This window comes from Clupea harengus, chromosome 3, assembly GCF_900700415.2.
Source record: "Clupea harengus chromosome 3, Ch_v2.0.2, whole genome shotgun sequence".
Taxonomy (NCBI): Eukaryota; Metazoa; Chordata; class Actinopteri; order Clupeiformes; family Clupeidae; genus Clupea; species Clupea harengus.
The window spans coordinates 12,484,944-12,504,943 of NC_045154.1; the positions used below are offsets into that span (position 1 = coordinate 12,484,944).

Genomic DNA, 20,000 nt, shown 5'->3' on the forward strand with positions numbered 1-20,000 from the left:
AGATTTGACCACTCTTTGTAGTGTCTTCCTGTCCTGGGCAGTGCTGTTGCCAAACCATGTTGTAATTCCACCAGTCAGTATGCTCTCAATGGTGCAGCGGTAAAAATTGGTCAGTACAGTGCAGTCCATGCCAAATTTCCGCAGTCGCCGCAGAAAAAAGAGCCTCTGTTTCGCTGTCCTTGTAACCACACCAATATGGTGTGTCCAGCTCAGATCCTCGCTGATATTGATACCAAGAAATCTGAAACTTTTGACTCTCTCCACAGCCGTGCCCCCGATGTGAATGGGTGCATGTTCTCCCTGCAGCCGCCTGTAGTCCACTATCAACTCCTTGGTTTTTGCTACATTAAGCAGCAGGCTGTTATCCTGACACCAAGATGTCATTGTTGCCACCTCTGCTCTGTAGGCAGACTCATCACCATTCTTGATGCAGCCGATAATGGTGGTGTCATCAGCAAACTTAATGATGGTGTTGGAGCTGTTAGTGGTTGCACAATCATAGGTGAACAGGGAGTACAACAGTGGGCTTAACACACAACCCTGTGGGGCACCAGTGCTGAGTGTTAGACTGGTTGAGGTGATGTTACCTAGCCGTACTGCCTGTGGCCTGTCTGTCAGGAAGTTCAGTATCCAGCTGCACATGGAGGGACTGATGTTCAGGTCCTGTAGTTTCATGATGAGCCTGGATGGTACTATGGTGTTGAAGGCGGAGCTGAAGTCGATGAAGAGCATCCGCACGTACGTGTTGTTCTGATCCAGGTGAGAGAGAGCAGTGTTCAAGGCCAAAGCTACAGCATCATCTGTAGACCTGTTCGGCCTATATGCAAACTGGAGTGGGTCTAATGCAGGTGACAGGCAGGATGTAATGTGGTCTTTGACTAACCTCTCAAAGCATTTCATCACAACAGAGGTGAGTGCGACAGGGCGGTAATCATTGAGACAGCTCACTGATGGTTTCTTAGGGACTGGGATGATGGTGGCCCTCTTGAAGCTATTGGGCACGACAGACTGGGACAGGGAGAGGTTAAAGATGTCACTGAACACCTCTGCCAGTTCAGGAGCACAGGCCTTGAGAACACGGCCAGGGATGTTGTCAGGTCCTGGAGCTTTATGCACATTCTCTCTCCTGAATGACTTGCACACATCAGTCACAGATACCTGGAGAGGGCAGCTGTCTTGCTCCAGCAGTACCTCTGACCTGGTGTGGGACTCAAATCGAGCATAAAAGGTGTTCAGCTCTTCTGCAAGAGAAACAGAGACCTCTGCTTGATGGCTCTTTCCTTTATAATCAGTGATAGTCTTCAACCCACTCCACATGTCTCTGGTGTTGGATCCTGTGTAATAAGACTCCACTTTCTCTCTGTACTGTCTCTTTGCCAGCTTGATGGTTTTTCTGAGTTCATATCGGGCTATTTTGTACTCACATGGGTCTCCAGAATGATAGGCTGCTGTACGGGCTTTGAGTGCTGAAGACACTTCTCCATTCACCCATGGCTTCTGGTTTGGAAAAGTTCTGACGTTCATTCGCTGTACAACGTCATCAATGCACTTACATATATAGCCTAATACAAATTCAGTGTATTCATGGATGTTAACAGCGGCATCCCGAAAAATTCCCCAGTCTGTTGTTTGAAAACAGTCACATAGTGCCTCATCTGACTGCTCTGTCCAGCGCTGTATCGAGCGAATCACAGGCTTTTCACGTTTCAGCTTCTGCCTATAGCATGGTAGTAGGAGAACAGAGGAATGATCCGATTTGCCGAAGGCAGGACGGGGGCGGGCTTTGTACGCATGACTGTACATACATTAGTCCAGTTTTAGCTGCTCTGCACTGGCTTCCAGTAACTTTTAGAATTGACTTTAAGGTCCTTCTCCTAATATACAAAGCTCTTAATGGGCTAGGACCAAGTTACATTGCAAACTCCCTAGTCAAATACTTGCCCTCAAGAACACTGCGATCATCGAATGCTGGTTTATTGGAGGTTCCCAGCAAAAGCCGTAAGAAAATCGGGGACGCAGCATTTGTCAATTACGCCCCAGTGCTATGGAACATACTGCCTATAGACATCAGGGAAGCCAGCTCGCTTAACATCTTTAAAAGAAAACTAAAAACGTACCTCTTCACTAGCTACCACTTCGCACTATATATATATATAAAAACTTTTAATTTAATTTAATTTAATTTAATTTAATTTAATTTAATTTAATTTAAATCTCTACTGGTGATATTAAGGGGTTAGATTAAATATATCTCTATAATTATAATTTTATTTATTTATTTATTTTTTATTTATTTTTTGCACTATATCTGAGTTATGTTTCTTTGATGTCTATTTTTATGTGCATGTAATTTCTTTGTGCATATTATGTATTTGCTGTAAAGCACTTTGAGCTGCATTCTTTTGCATGAAAGGTGCTATATAAATAAAGTTTTATTATTATTATTATTATCATTTTATTTTTATTTTAATGCCCTTATCAACATGGAAAAGTGGATTGGCTTGCTTTATGCAATTGTTTTATTTTATTGAAAACCAACATTGGCGGTACAAAATAAAATTATAAAGTGCACATTTCAGGTAAACAAGGACTCCTATAGTGCAGTTAAACCATGGCTTAATATTTTCTTTTTTTCAAGTTTGCTGGGAACATAGCAGTCAGGCCTCTTATTTCAGAAACAATGAACCGTAACAGTTAGGTTACCAATAAAAGGTAACCCTATTACTTCTTTGCTTTCAGCCAGCTGCCTGTTGACATTTTCAGACAACAGTGAAGCTCGCTTCTTTTGCACAACACAACTTTTAAAAGTAAACTTTCCATTCAGAAGCTTTTTATCATCCATTTCGCCGTATCGCGCCGCTCACCATTCACTCAAACCGTAATGTTAGCCTACTACACAGTTTGCCAGGCCAAAAAGAACGTTAATCTAAAAAAAAATAAATAAATAAATAAAATAATATAAAAAAAATTGCGTTACTCTCGCGATAAAAAAATTAACGGCGTTAAAATGGGTTTGCGTTAACGCCGTTAATAACGCGTTAAACTGACAGCACTAGTATATACTAATGTACTATATGTGAATATACAGTGAGAGAGTGTGTGTTTGCATGTGTACATGTGTGTGAGCATGTGTGGATGTTTACATGTTTGTGTGTGTATGTGTGTTTGCGCATGTGTGTGTGTGTCTGTGTGTAAGTGTGTGTATGTGTGTGTGTGTGTGTGCGTGTGTGTTTATGTGTGTGTGTGTGTATGTGAGCCTGTGTGTACATGCGTGTGTGTCTCTGTGTGTGTGTGAGTATGTGTGTATGTTTACATGTGTGTGTTTGGGAGCATGTGTGTATGTGTGCGTGTGTGTATGTGTGTGTGTGTGTGTCTCTGTGAGCATGTGTGCGTGTGTGTGTCTGTGTGAGCATGTGTGTGTGTGTGTGTGTGTGTGTGTGGGTGTGCGTTTGCGTGTGTGTGTGCGTGCGTGTGTTTATATGTGTGTATATGTGTGTGTGTGTGTGTGTGCGTGCGTGTGTGTGTGTGTATGTGTGTGTGTGTGTGTGTGTGTGTGTGTGTGTGTGTATATGTGCGTGTGTGTGTGTGTGTGTGTATATGTGTGTGTCTGTGTGTGTATATGTGTGTGCGTGCATGCGTGTGTGTATATATGTGTGTGTGTGTGGGTATGTGTGTGTGTGTATATGTGTGTGTGCATGCGTGTGTGTGTGTGTGTGTGTGTGCGTGCGTGCGTGTGTGTATATGTGTGTGCATGCGTGCGTGCGTGCGTGTGTGTGTGTTACCACAGATCTTCTTGGGGCAGCAGGCTCCCTCCTCCAGCACGTTCACCACGGCCTCCCCCTCCCTCTCACACAGGGGCCCGGGGTTCTCCCTGTCCTCACACTCCGGTTCCACTGACACCACGCTGCCGTTCTCCAGACAGCGGAACATGCAGCACCCGCGCAAGGAACCGTTCCAGACCTCCCCGGCGGCACGCGGAGCACCGTCGTTATCCGTACACACTGAGGAACACACACGGAACGTCACAGAGGCGCTGCTGACACCTGATTAATCTAGAGCCAGTCTGACCAGGCCAGGGTCACATCAGGGCCACATGAGGGCCAGATCAGGGCCACATCAGGACCACATCAGGGCCACATCAGGGCCACATCAGGGCCAAACTTTTCTCTAGAATGCACATCTGTACAAACACAAACACACAAACACACATACACATATACACACACGCACACAAATATACATGCACACATACACACACACACACACAAACACACAAACACACATACACATATACACACACGCAAACAAACATACATGCACACATACACACACACACACACACACACACACACACACACACACACACACACACACATATACACATTTACACACACGCACACCAGTGTTGTATAGTAACGAAGTAGAAATACTTTGTTACTGTACTTAAGTGTTTTTTTGGATATCTGTACTTTACTTTACTACTTATATTTCTGTTTACTTTTACTTCGCTACATTTTGCAAAGAAAACTGATACTTTTACTTTTTTCCCCTGAAACCTTCGTTACTCGTTACAAATTCAAATCATCTTTAGAAAAATTGTCATGAGAGTGATGATGAGACCAATGACGGGGACTGTGGTAGAACACAGACTGCAAGCAGGTTTGGCGAATCAGTGGTCCTAGCGCACATTAATGCACTATTGAACGTTCGCAAAAGCCCCGCCCCCTTAGTTACTGTTGCTTCGTCACGTCTTTTGAACTCGCTCATGCACAACACTGTCTGTCAGTGTCAGTGATTCTTTTTGGAGTAATATCTCCGCGATATCCTCCAGATCAAGGCAAAATGGACTGCAATATGCAGTGGAAGGATATATCCAAAACATTAAGATCAACAACGAAGGGGACACAACAATAATCGAAAAAAAAAGCATACAGGTCTCAATCAAAAAATTAGAAACCCCACAACCTCTTCATTAACCCTCTATACCCCAATAGAATTCTAGAACACTGCAGCATATTACTGCGAAAACCAGAGAATTCCTGTATTTTTTGTTATTCTGTAAACAAACAGTTACAGTTAGAAAACAAAAGAAAAATTACAATTACAAGTTTGTTTTGTTTGAAAGGGCATAAATTGTTTGTTAATATGATATCAAATATGTATTAGTGACATCTACAAATATTAAAATACATAGCTTTACATACACCCTAAAGTTCAAATTCATACGTTTTGAACCGTACTGCAGACCTATTTATTACATTTAATATCATCTTAATGTGTTTAATTAGTATTTGTTTTATATTTTGTAAATACATAAATAGATATTAAACTTAATATTTAAATATTAACACTACTAAACCATATAGATAACCAACATTTTTGCTAATTTGGTGGAAAACACCAACCTCTATGCCTCTTCAAATGCATCCTGGTGCAATACATTTGTGGAAGAGGTGAAGGTGTTTGTGGGAATAAACATCCACATGGGTATCCATCATTTACCCTCTTATCTTGACTACTGTTCATCTGATCCAGCCTTACAAGTGTCCTATGTGGCAGACACCATGCCACGAAATAGGTATGAGGAGTTATGCAGATACGCACCCTGTTCAAACCCAAGGATAGCAGACTCAGGTGACAAGCTTCAGAAAGTGAGACCATTACAGTTTTTTCCAATCATTTTCACACTTTGTTCAATACCATGTACACTTTCTCAAAACACTTAACACATCCAGCATATCAGTAGACTATGTGAACTAAATGGGATACTTTTCCATTGCTTAGATACAAAATGCAGTCAATGACCACTTCTTCCAAAATTCATGGATACCTGTCTCAGTCAATGTTCACCACCAGCAAAACGCTGTGCAACTACAGCATTTTTTCAGATATTTAGATACTCTGTTCAAAACAGTTAACTTTCAGTTCAAAACCAGACACAATTTAGATCACTGTAGATGGAAAGATGCTGTATTTTCACAGACAAATGAAATTATACACTTGAAATAAGACAGATTTAGTTTTTTACTAATATTCATAAATGTATTTAGTTTCCATCTTTGTTTTGTTTGTTTGCAGCCTTGCTGCAAACTATACTGCAGTACAGCATTTGTGTTGAAATGTACATGTGTGTAAAATATAGATGTAAGTGTCACTGAAGACATTTTCCCACTATTACGGCTGCATATGAAATTCATGGGCCATCAACGAGACAAAGTGACCCAAAAAGGGAACTACAACAAAAATGTATATCCAAAGTGACTTACAATATAATTTTTCATTGCCCAGGGATTGAGCCCAGGTCAGCTACTTGTTAGCCAACAACACTAACCACTGTACCACTTATCACACCTGCCAATCTTGCCACACAAAACTGGTATCTACAAACCAACGGAAAAGTTTGTTCTTACGGTTTTTCCAATAATTTTTACTCGTCTCAATACCATGTACACATTCCCAAAACACTTAACACATCGAGCATACCAGTAGACTATGTGAACCAAACTGTGGATACTTGCCCCTATGCTTATATACAAATGCAGTCAATGACCACTTCTTCCCAAATTCATGGATACCTGTCTCAGTCAAGGTTCACTACCAGCAAAACGCTGTGCAACTACAGCATTTTTTGCCGATGTTTAGATACTCTATTCAAAACAGTTAACTTTCAGTTTAAAACCTAACTTACAGTAATTTAGATTACTGTACATGGAAAGATGCTGTATTTGGACAGACAAATTAAGGTATATGCTTGAATAAGACAACGTATTCTTATTTTAGCAGAAAGTTTAGTTAGATTATTGTGTTGTTTTGGCTTGCAGACTTCTTACTATCTCTACAGAAGACAAACATAGATGTAGCTGTTCCTGAAGAGTTGTTTCCACTATTACAGTACTGCTCTATATGTAAGTCATAGGCTATCAGTGAAAGACAGTGATTGAAAAATGCAATTACAATAAATGTACCCACTCAATAGTGACATCTATTGTGAGAAGCAAACTAACATATGAACACTGTCTTCAGATAGTTAGCTTGGATTGTTGTATTTCCAAGATGCAATGCAAAGGAGAATGTTACCGTAAATTTGAAGTTCAAACATGTCAAAGTTTGACACCAAATACAGAGGACAGAATGGATCAGCATTAGGGCTACAGTAGAATTCTAGTGGTATTACAGTACTTTGGTAGACTGTATCTTGTGTTGATGTATGTAAATATTGGAAATACTACAGTAAATACTTAGCATATTTATGCCTTTTTGTTGTCCTGTAGTAAGCCTATATAGTGCAGTAACACGTGCAATTTTAGCATATGCATAATGACACATATTGCAGCATTTTAGAATTGTTTGTTCACTGTAATATAACAATATTTACTGTAGTCCAAAGAAGTTTTTGCCTTTGTGTGTTTTTTCTCCTTTTTGCAATGCAAACCTACTATCTATGCCAATCTAGAGGATACAGCAACATGTTATATATGCAATTGGCAATGCTTCAAGTGTTTAGTGTTTAGTGTTTTCTAGGTCATTGTACTCTGAGAGAGAACATTTGCTAAAGTTACGGCATGACTCACTTTTGGGTGAAGTATGAAGTGTTTTGGTGGTTGTAGTGCATTTTGCACCAAAGGTTAACTGATATGCTGAGGTGTGTGTCTGTTAAGCTCACTGTGTGAAGAGTTTTGGAAAAAGTGTACATGGTATTGACACAAGTTTAAAAGTGATTGGAAAAAACTGTAATGTGTGTCCTCCAGGAGAACGTCCTAAAACTTCTTCGACCATGGAAAAATCTCTCAGTAGGTGAGGCCATGATTAAAATTGACGGCATGTTACTTTGGAAACAGTATATGCCTAAGAAACATGTCAGATGGGGTATTAAGATCTGGTGTCTCTATGACTCCCTGAAAGGATACTGTTTATCATTCAATGTATAAATAGGCAACAAGGGGTGTGTGGCAGATGATTATTTGGTTTGGGATAGAGGGTAGTAATGGATCTTATGTCAGACAACCTATACAAACACCACCACTTGTATGCGGACAACTTTTGTCCTTCAATTCCTTTAGTGAGAAACCTACTCTGTCCTACTGAAGCTTCCCTACGCTCATCAGGCCTCTCGCTGTTCCTCCGCTGTTCCTCTCCCCCATGTCCTCACTCCTCTCTGCTGCCACAGCACCCTCACTCACTTCTCTACTCTCAGATGAGCTGGAACACCTGACATCCTGACACATAAAAGAAAAAACTATCCCATTATTGTAAGCCATCACAGTGGAAGCCATTAGTGTTTCCTCCATTTTTCTGTCAATTGTTTTCTGTCACATCATCGGCTCAATATCCCAGTGTGAACTACATACGGACTAGCTACTGCACATCTACTATACATTTTATGTAGTATTGATGTCCTATACTATGGTCCTATATGAGCACTGATTTCATTGTGATTGGCTTTCTACAGCTTAAAAGCTGTACCAGCTTAAAATTTAACATCACAACATATTACTAGCTGGTTGTCGAATAATCTGCTGAATGCCTTTCCAATATGAGGTTTTAAATATATTATAAATGGTTATCTTGCTATTGATTGTCTTTAGCTACTGTTGTTACCATGAGCTTACAGCTCAAAAAAGAATGGAGGTTTGAATAACTAGTAGAGACGAACAAAAAATAATTAGAAGTGAGAATAAAAAAAGTGACCCATTTTCACAGTTTTCTTTTTTACTATACATGTTATTTATCTAAATCTGATCAGTTTAGTAAGTAATGAGGCTTATGCAGTCACTAGCTAGCTATCAACCAACTCCTGACTGGCTCGAACTCCTCAGACTTACGTTACCTCAGTCAATGTAGATAGCTAGCAAAATAGCTGGAAAACTTGTCATGAAAATTGAGATGACGATCCAAATTTTAAAATACATTTTCTTCTGACAAACAGAAAACACAGCCGATTACCCATGTCGTCGTTATTTGTGCACAAAATAGCTCTCACCCACAGACGCTGGTGCTTGCTTCATAGGTTGCGAAAGTCACGAATTGACCGTCATTTCCACAAGTGAGGTAACGTGAAAATTAGCTTTTTTGAACGTCCCTCAAAGATCAATAATTAAATATTACATATCTCGGGAAATAAAAGTGTCATGGGTTTACAATCCATTCAAATTTCATTGATCTAGCTATGTCTTATCAATTTGGAGAACGATGAGGCTGGTGCTAGTTGTAAACCAACACTTCTCAGTGACCGCCATACGAAGACGTTACTAGAGAGTTAGCTAGTCAGAAAAAAACAGGAGGATACTAATATTACTATTTTTAATACGTTTTTTAATTTTGATTTTTCAAACATGGTCGTCACTGTCATACAAACGTGATGAGTCGTCGTCTTTGGTGCACACAAATACGGTCTCATCCAGTGAGAACAGATGCAGACGTCTCTGATTGCTAGCCTTTACTGCAAGAGACACTGTAATCCTCAGGCCATCTGTCAGTAGCGAAGTTTAGTTAACAAATACTTCAGAAAAGTCAATGACAGCATACCCAATTTCCGGTTTCAAAATAAAAGTAAGATGTTCATGTATCCACTAGCGGAGTATTATTTCATGAATTAATGTTGTAGTATAAAAACTGTGTCTTTAAAAGTTACGGCCGGCCGCGGCCGCTATGGGGAAATTCTAACATGCCGTCGGCGGCCGCTATGGGGATTAGAGGGTTAAAGCACAACCTTGTAGACTAGTCATGTTCTTTCACCGCTGGGTAAGATCTGTATATAATATTTCAAGCTAGCTACCTACAAAGATTATTATTATTCTTTATTCCATCTCTGGCGAGGTATCTAGCTAGCTAGCTAGGATGGTGTCAATCTACAGTACAGCATGGGTCGGCAACAGGCGGCCCGCGGGCAAATTGTGGCCCGCCAGTTAATTTTTTGAGCCCGTCAAATTATTCCGATCGTAGCAGTTTTTTTTAAAGAGACAGTTTTTATACTACAACATTAATTCATGAAATAATACCCCGCTAATGGTTAGATTAACATTTAACTTTTATTTTGAAACCGGAAACTGGGTTTCCTGTCATTGACTTTTCTGAAGTTTTTTATCGCTACATCACACTACTGACAGAGCCTGAGGAGAAACAGTGTGTTTTACAGTTATGGCTAGTAATCCTAAACGCCCGCGTCTATTCTCACTGGATGAGACAGTATTTATGTGCACCAACGATGACGAGCCACCACGTTTGGATGACTTCAAAAACGTATTAGAAATAGTAATATTATCTAGCATCCTCCTGTTTGTTCTGGCAAGGCAACCCTCTCGTACAGGGTTCATACACATTTTGACCAATGGATTTCCATGACTTTTCCATGACTTTTCAATGACTTTAAACCAAATTTCCATGACCAAACATTTTGTGAAATCTCGGTGTATACATGAAAAAGTGATACAATGTAGTATTTAAATGAGAATTCCAAAGAATACAGTATACAAAAATATGCAGTTTAAGCTCTGTGTCAAACTTAGTGCATTTTGTTAGCATTTGAATATGCTTCCATAGGCCATTGAATGCTGGGCAAAATTAATTTTGAGAAAATGAGGCAGAACACCATCACAAATATTTGATATGTTAAGAACAAATATCTAATCTTTCCAAAACAGTTAGTTTCATGTTGGTAGATGCTGTCATTTTTTGCACAAAATGGGTTTTCATCAATTCAAGCTTTAATATCTTCCAGACCATTCATCACATAGGGACAGTTTTGTATACAGAGCATACATAGGAAGGTCTGTGTATAATATCAAGTCTCTAGCTTTAACATTGAGCTTTCCACAGGCCTTCAAAGATGCTGCCACAGAGTGTAGAGTAAAACTTTCGCGCAAATTCAAGCACCCCTAATACTATGATATACCCAAGCCACACCCTTGGAAGTCCATATTCTTCAAGTAATGGTATTGTAATGGTGTAATTTTGTAATTTTAGCACTAGAAAGTTTGAAGGAGCTAGCTTAAATACTTTTTAAATGGCTCTTCAGAAAACGCTGCTAAAAAGCGTCTGTAAATGCACATAACTTAGTTGCTAAAAAAAAAACAATTTTGTGACAAAACTATTGGGAGTAGAGAGCTAATATTTGGGGCTATACCTATTAAGAAGTGTATGAACATCCTTGAATTTTTTCAGCCAAATCTGAGATGGTCGAGTGGGGAGATTTTTATTTTTATTTGGACGTTTGGCATGGAATGACCAATCTGGCTATCGGCGAACATTCGTCAAAGAGCAGGCTGGCATTTTCGGATGATTCAAAAGAATAATGCGAATTGGCCACCTTCAGTGCCCACATTACCTCCGCAGTTAGGACTTCATTTTTCGTTACAGAATCGGTTATCGACGCCTGCTTGGTAGCTGACAAGAGAGACGTGCTGCTTGGCGTAGCAGTTGCCCTCGCTGTGGTGATAGGGGTTGCTGTAGCTTCGCTAGTAGCAGCGCTCTGTTTGCTTCCTTTGGCATGGCTCGTGTATGGTTAATGCCGCCTCTCCCGTGTTTGAAATGTTGAATGTTTTGCCACCACACAACCTACATTTTGCTCGTCCCGGGTTTTCGTCTGTTTTAAGCCATGACATGTACTTTTCCATTTGTAGCGAAGCAGGGTTAAATCTAGACTTCCCTGGCATTATCCCGTCCGCTTCCCTGAGTTACTGTTGCTATGGCCACCGAACTTTTCAGTTAGTATGAGAGCGTATGCCTGCTTATATTTTGAGCGTATTTCCTTTAAACGCATATTAATTATTTAAAACTCAGCGTAAATAGCCTTGAAAATATGAATATAACAAATTTCCATGACTTTTCCAAAACTTTTGGGATTTAATTTTTTTCAAGCACTTTTCCAGGCCTGGAAATTACCATTTTAAAATTCCATGACTTTTCCAGGTTTTTCATAACCGTACGAACCCTGCTCGTAACGTCTTCGTATGGCTGTCACAGAGAAGTGTCGGTTGGTTTATAACTAGCATCTCTGAATTGACATCGCTAGATCAATGAAATTTAAATGGATCGTAAACCCATGACACTTTTATTGGGGGACTTTTGTAGGACGTTCAATAAAGCGAATTTTAACGTTACCTCACTCATAGAAATGACAAGTCACTTTGTTACTACAAAGCAAGCACCGGTGTCAGTCAGTGAGAGCTGTTTTTGTGCACCAATAATGACAACGTGGGTAATCGGCTGTGTTTTCTGTTTGTGGAAGTCAGAAAAAACGTCTTTTAAAATTTGTATCGTCATCTCGGTTTGTAAGACTATTTTGCCAGCTAACCTGCTAGCTGCCTTGTCTGAGGTAATGTTAGTCGATAGCGTGCCACCTAGTGGCGAGGAAAAATACTGGCCCGCGGCCCAAGTTACTTGCCGACCCCTGCAGTACAGTAACGTAGCAGTGTGGAGCAAGATAGCTGTTAGTAACGTTATTGTTCAAGGGATGTGTGTGCATGTTGCTGAAAGTATTTCACAGTCACTGTACGGATAACTTGCTTGTAAAACTGATGATCCTGATGTAATGCTATGGCTTTGTATCAGATCGCCAGGTTATTGCTCTCATGTTGTGCCTTATGCATACCTTGGGATACTCAGGAGTAGGTTGCCCATTCACAAAATGTTACAATGTGCTGCTTTAGTATTGCCTATTGTGTTAAAATTGTGTTCAAATAAGGCCCAGTTTATAAGTATGCATATTCTAGTCGATATAAACTTCATAATTCTCAAAATTCTGACCCTTTGCTTTTTTTATTAACAGCATTTACTTGTACTTTTACTTTCAATGCTTAAGTACATTTAATATCAGAAAATTACTTTTGATACTTAAGTACAGTAAAGATCAGATACTTTAAGACTTTTACTCAAGTAGTATTCTAAAAGTTTACTTTTACTCAAGTATGGCTTTTGGGTACTTTATACACCACTCTCACACACACATACACGTATACATACACGCACACACACATACACGCACACACATACACGCACACACATGCACACGCACTCACACACACACACACACTCACACACACACACTCACCACACTGCTCTTCCGTGACGCAGAAAGCAGAGTCTGCGCGGTGGAGTATGGTGCCGCCCGTACACACACACGCCTCCCTGATGGAGGAGCAGGAGCTCTCCTCATAGTAGTCTCGGTTCTGACAGGTCCGCGTCTGACACGTGTTCACACACGGGTGGTACTCCTTCCCCGCCGGGCACTTCAGGGCTGTCTCTCACACACACACACACACACACACACACACACACACACACACACATACACACAGAAACAGACACACACACACACACACACACACAGAAACACACACACAGAAACACACACACACACACAAAGAAACACACACACACACACACACACACACACAGAAACACAAATACATTCACACACACACACACACACAGAAACACAAATAAATGTATACACACACACACATAGGCAAACAAATAACATACACACACAAAAAAAATTACATTTGCAAAGACCCGCACAAACAACACACCCCTGCATAGGCATACTGCATGATAGCACTACAGTACCTGACCACAGGTGTGTGTGTGTGTGTGTGTGTGTGTGTGTGTGTGTCTGTGTGTGTGTGTGTGTCTGTGTGTGTGTGTGTGTGTGTGTGTGTGTCTGTGTGTGTGTGCGTGTGTCTGTGTGTGTGTGTGTGTGTGTGTGTGTGTGTGTGTGTGTGTGTGTGTGTATACTCACGGCAGAAGTTGTGTTTCCTCCAGCTGATGCAGACCTGGTGTGTGTAGCAGATGGCTACGTACGCAGCCAGGAAGTCACACTCATGGTCCTTATAGTGCAGGTCCCCAGCGAAGATCTTATCACAGAACTGCTCTGGAGACACCTGAAACACACACACACACATGCACACACACACACACACACACACACACACACACACACACACACAAATCACATGTGAACCATTACTCTCTGATGGGTTTGATTGTCTCAACTTCTGCTTGTGTGTGTATGTGTGTCTTTGTGTGTCTGTGCTACCTTGTGGTGACACTGGGAGAAGGGCCTCTGGTTGTGTGTGTGTGTGTGTGTGTGTGTGTGTGTGTGTGTGTGTGTGTGTGTGTGTGTGTTTGTGTGTGTGTGCTACCTTGTGGTGGCACTGTGAGAAGGGCATCTGGTTGTGTGTGTGTGTGTGTGTGTGTGTGTGTGTGTGTGTGTGTGTGCTACCTTGCTACCTTACCTCCTGCCTTAGGGGCCGCTGTTTTACCTTATTTCTATGTCCGTTACTTTGCCTACTATTTTGATTGTGTGCAGGTGTTACCTGTCAGCCGTGGGCGGAGCCCGATATGTTTTAAGGCCGGGATCGCCGTTCAGAAGGTCTCTCTCCTTCAACTGCGTGTCGTCACGCTATTCGGGCCTTCCTCGTCGTTCTACTTTGTTAATGAAATTCTCTGTTCTATTGTCGCCTTTTTGTTTATTAAAACCCCCTAGACTCGAGCCCATTCTGTTTGTCCTTCATTTGTTGCATATCAGTACAGCTGGTTTGTAACATTTGGGGGCTCGTCCTTTGTTTAAGAACCTTTAGAGTGTATAGGAGACGATAGGCCTCGTTAGTAGCAGCGACTTTGGTAAGTACCTCGAAGCTTTTGACTGTGTGTTTACGTTGCACCTCAATCAGCAGACACCGGGCGGGCAGATTCCGTCACTTTATTATTTTAGTTTGTTGTTTTCTGGTGGTCATACTTGGTCGTGTGCGTCTTCGAGGGGAGGCAGTGGGCTACGCAACTGGTCTGCTGCGCCCCTACGAGCTGACGGATCAATACCGGGCAGGGAACCCACTGAAGATCAGCGAGAGGGATCAGTGTTTCTTTGTTGTTTTTTGGTAGGGGTTGTGGTGCAGCACGAACCACACAGTCATTGACAGGTACGGTTTAGTGTGTCGCTTTAGAGATTAGTTGTTTACATTGCGCGATCGCAGCGCTACAGGTAGGTCGAAAAAAAGGTTAGGCTTTAGTGAGCTGCTAGGGTTTCCGGGTTTAAATGCCCATTTCGTGCGTCTAACCTGGGAGGTCTATCCCTGTTAAGTTAGGGGCGTTTTTCGGCACGGTTGAGCAGGCTAGTGGTCATTTTCATAGGGAATTTAGTGGCCACTTTGTGAAGTCGTCCTGTTGCAGCCAGTTCGACTGTGTATTTGTTTGTTTGTTGTGACCATGTCGCAAGAATTTGCCGACGACCCGTCGGAGGAGGCATTCCATGGCCTCACAAAAGATCAATTGCTGGAGGTAGCGGATATATTTAAAATCGAGGTATCTGCTACTGAGAAGCGCTTGAAGCACACAATAAAATCTGTGTTGCTACCTTTTCTCATCGAAAAGGGAGTCTTGCCACGGGTCGACATGAGGGAGGCGGTGCGCCTAAAAGAGCTCTCTGTCCGCGACAAGGAGTTGGACAACGAGAGGGAAGTCATCCGGTTAAAAGTCGCCGGAAATCAGTTGCAGCTCAGGGAGTTGGAGATCAAGGCTAGAACTGATAAACTTGATCTGGCAACTACTGGCTCCTTTGATGCGAGCAGGCATATTAGGCTGGTTCCACCATTTGTGGAAAAAGACGTGGAGCGGTATTTTCCGCACTTTGAGAAAGTGGCGTTATCCTTAAAGTGGCCTAAGGATGTCTGGCCGCTGCTGGTTCAGTCTGTGTTAGTTGGCCGCGCTCAAGAAATGTATGCCTCACTGTCCGTCGAGCAGAGTGCTGACTACGACTTCGTGAAGGCATCTATTTTGCGGGGATACGAACTGGTCCCAGAGGCGTATAGACATCGCTTTAGGCGTTTTAGGAAGGGCGATCGCCAGACCTATCTGGAGTTTGCCCGTGAAAAGGAAACGCTATTTGATCGCTGGTGCTCTGCTAGGGTGGTAGACAGCCAGGCGAAGTTACGGGAATTGATCCTATTAGAAGAGTTTAAAAACTGTCTTCCTTCGCCGGTAGCTACCTACCTTAACGAGCGCCAGACTAATGCTACGTTTCCATTAGGACGTTATTCGTCCCGCTCTCATTGGGAATGAATGGAGACGATGTCCCGTCTGTCGAGCAACGAACCATCGACGCCTCCCTTCCAAAGTTGACGAATCTTTAACTCTATGCAAATGCAGACCAGGCGGTAACCAATCAGTTTGACGTGTGTGAGAATTGGCAGCTGAAGTTGTGCAGATGGGCGGGAGTAATCAAAAAAATCAAAGCAAGATGGCGGAGTCTCGGGATTCTGTTACTGGGAAATATTTTATGTGAATAAAGGTGAATACAGGTGTTTACACGACTTTTATATGTCTACATCGACTCCGTTTGTTTACATTTATACTCTGTAACGATATCGGTGGTGGTAACGTGTTTCCCCAGGCTGTTGAGCCTGTGGTTCTTGAGGGTGCGCAACAACATCCCGCTGTGTTCCCCGCCTGTAAGGTTGAGGGTGAGGAGTGCACTGTTCGTCCTACTAGGCCTGGCAAGCAAGTTGAGAGTCACCCGGGTGTCCGTGCGAAACGGATGCCGAGTGAAGGTCCTGCAGTGACGGTCCAGTCAGTTGCCGTTAGTGACATTATTTGTTCATGTGTGCGCTCTACAAGTGGGTATTGGTATCTGCTGGCAATGTGGGCTGCTACTCTTGTAGTTACACTCGCATTGTTGAGTTCTGCTCCTGTGTTGGCTGCGCCTGGCTTTTCGAAGCCGTTCTTTCTGGCCGTTGACGCTGTCCTTCTGCATAATGGTGCTGAAAACGTCCATCACCCCGTCTGCTACTTCTCCAAGAAGTTTAACCACCAGCAACGGCGGTTTTCCACCATCGAGAAGGAAACGCTGGCCCTTGTTTTAGCGGTCCAGCACTTTGAGGTGTATTTAGGAGCGTCTGACCAAATTGTCGTGTTCAGCGATCACGACCCGATGAAGTTCCTCCACCGTATGAGAAACTCAAACCAGCGTCTAATGCGGTGGAGCTTGATATTACAGCCATTTAACATCCTGATCAAGCATATTCGCGGCACCGATAATGTCATTGCGAATTCTTTATCAAGGGTGCCTTAGCTCTAATCTACCTGTCTACGGTTAGGAATAATCGTATGTCACGGTTCTCTGTTTGTTTTCGTCATGAATGTGTCTGTGTACGCCTGGGAGTGTTCGTGTGTTTGATTGTGTTCGTTACCTTGCCTACTATTTTGATTGTGTGCAGGTGTTGCCTGTCAGCCGTGGGCGGAGCCCGATATGTTTTAAGGCCTGGATCGCCGTTCAGAAGGCCTCTCTCCTTCAACTGCGTGCCGCCACGCTATTCGGCCTTCCTCGTCGTTCTACTTTGTTAATGAAATTCTCTGTTCTATATCGCCTTTTTGTTAATTAAAACCCCCTAGACACGAGCCCATTCTGTTTGTTCTTCATTTGTTGCATATCAGTACAGCTGGTTTGTAACATGGTGGCACTGAGAAGGGCCTCTGTGTGTGTGCGTGTGTGTGTGCTACCTTGTGGTGGCACTGTGAGAAGGGCCTCTGGTTGAGCATGGTGAAGCACTTGGAGCAGTTCCCCGTGGTGCAGTTGTCCCCCACACGGCGGAAGTAGTCCGTCTCCTCGGACGTGGCCACCATCCAGCTCTGGAGGAACGCTGGGATGTCCTCCACCTCCCGCAGGACCGTCCCGTTGGGCAGGCGCAGGTCGTCAGCAGGGTTGCCATCACAACAACCTGGAGGAGAACAGACACAAACACACAGAAAGAGAAAAACACACACCACACACAAACACACACACACACACACACACAGAAAGAGAAAAACACACACCACACACAAACACAGGCAGACGTAAGCAGACATTACAACATAGACACAGAAGGAAGTACACACACATTAAAGCATGCTGGTGAACCCAAACATTTATTTGACTGCATTAAACTCTATTATTTGACTGCATTAAACTCTATTATTTGACTGCATTAAACTCTATTATTTGACCAGTTTGAGGTGACTGAACTGAACTCTATTATTTGACCTGTTTGACCCTGTGTGTGTGTGTGTGTGTACTGCACTAAACTCTATTATTTGACCTGTTTGAGGTGACTGAACTAAACTCTATTATTTGACCTGTTTGAGGTGACTGCACTAAACTCTATTATTTGACCTGTTTGAGGTGACTAAACTAAACTCTATTATTTGACTAAACTAAACTCTATTATTTGACCTGTTTGAGGTGACTAAACTAAACTCTATTATTTGACTGCACTAAACTCTATTATTTGACCTGTTTGAGGTGACTGAACTAAACTCTATTATTTGACCTGTTTGAGGTGACTAAACTAAATTCTATTATTTGACTGAACTAAACTCTATTATTTGACCTGTTTGAGGCACTAAACTAAACTATTATTTGACTGAACTAAACTCTATTATTTGACTGCATTGAACTAAACTCTATTATTTGACTGAACTAAACTCTATTATTTTACCTGTTTGAGGTGACTGAACTAAACTAAACTCTATTATTTGACTGAACTAAACTCTATTATTTGACCTGTTTGAGGCACTAAACTAAACTCTATTATTTGACTGAACTAAACTCTATTATTTTACCTGTTTGAGGTGACTAAACTAAACTCTATTATTTGACTGAACTAAACTCTATTATTTGACTGAATTAAACTCTATTATTTGACTGAACTAAACTCTATTATTTGACCTGTTTGAGGCACTAAACTCTATTATTTGACTGCATTAAACTCTATTATTTGACCTGTTTGAGGCACTAAACTCTATTATTTGACCTGTTTTAGGTGACTGAACTAAACTCTATTATTTGACTAAACTAAACTCTATTATTTGACTGCATTAAACTCTATTATTTGACCTGTTTTAGGTGACTGAACTAAACTCTATTATTTGACTAAACTAAACTCTATTATTTGACTGCATTAAACTCTATTATTTGACCTGTTTTAGGTGACTGAACTAAACTCTATTATTTGACTGCACTAAACTCTATTATTTGACTGAACTAAACTCTAATCTTTGACTGCATTGAACTAAACTCTATTATTTGACTAAACTAAACTCTATTATTTGACTAAACTAAACTCTATTATTTGACCAGTTTGAGGCACTAAACTCTATTATTTGACTGAACTAAACTAAACTCTATTATTTGACTGAACTAAACTCTATTATTTGACTGAATTAAACTCTATTATTTGACTGAACTAAACTCTATTATTTGACCTGTTTGAGGTACTAAACTCTATTATTTGACTGCATTAAACTCTATTATTTGACCTGTTTGAGGCACTAAACTCTATTATTTGACCTGTTTTAGGTGACTGAACTAAACTCTATTATTTGACTAAACTAAACTCTATTATTTGACTGAACTAAACTCTATTATTTGACCTGTTTGAGGTGACTGAACTAAACTCTGCGTCTGCAGACACGATGTACAGTCTGATCTGCTTTCAGCTTCCAGTCAGACTTTTTAAGAATCTCCTGAAAAGATCCCACCCATCACAAGCACGCCGCCCCCCCCCCACACGCCCCCCCTCACCGCAGAGCCCCCTGGTGGGTGTGGTGGTGTTGAGCGGGGCGGTGTACTGCAGCACCATGATGCCCGTGCTGTGGTACCACTGGATGCTGACGCCGCCGGGCGTCTGGATCACGTACGTGGTGCCCGTGTCGTCGATGTGCAGGAGGTGCCTGCTGAAGGGCAGCCTGGCCGTCCGCAGGTTCACCGACACCTGGGGGGCAGAGCCAACAGACACTCAGCTCAGCCTGCAGAGGTGTGTGTGTGTGTGTGTGTGTGTGTGTGTGTGTGTCTGTGTGTGTGAGTGTGTGTGTGTATCATTAAGGTCATAGTGCAGTGATGATGATGATGATGAAGAGTGTGTGTGTGTATCATTAAGGTCATAGTGCAGTGATGATGATGATGATGATGATGATGATGAAGAGTGTGTGTGTATCATTAAGGTCATAGTGCAGTGATGATGATGATG

General features: G+C 41.9%; 1 protein-coding gene across 1 annotated transcript in view; it reads right to left on the reverse strand.

Annotated features, from left to right (window-relative positions):
- otogl (otogelin-like) overlaps positions 1-20,000 on the reverse strand; it is a 117,760-nt gene that overhangs the window by 24,215 nt on the left and 73,545 nt on the right. Inside the window, exons 40-44 of the mRNA XM_042707416.1 lie at positions 19,556-19,745; positions 17,494-17,711; positions 13,739-13,880; positions 13,049-13,234; positions 3,783-4,001 (exon numbers count right to left, since the gene is read on the reverse strand). Coding sequence (XP_042563350.1) covers positions 3,783-4,001; positions 13,049-13,234; positions 13,739-13,880; positions 17,494-17,711; positions 19,556-19,745 — 955 coding nt within the window. The remainder of the gene's footprint in view (positions 1-3,782; positions 4,002-13,048; positions 13,235-13,738; positions 13,881-17,493; positions 17,712-19,555; positions 19,746-20,000) is intronic.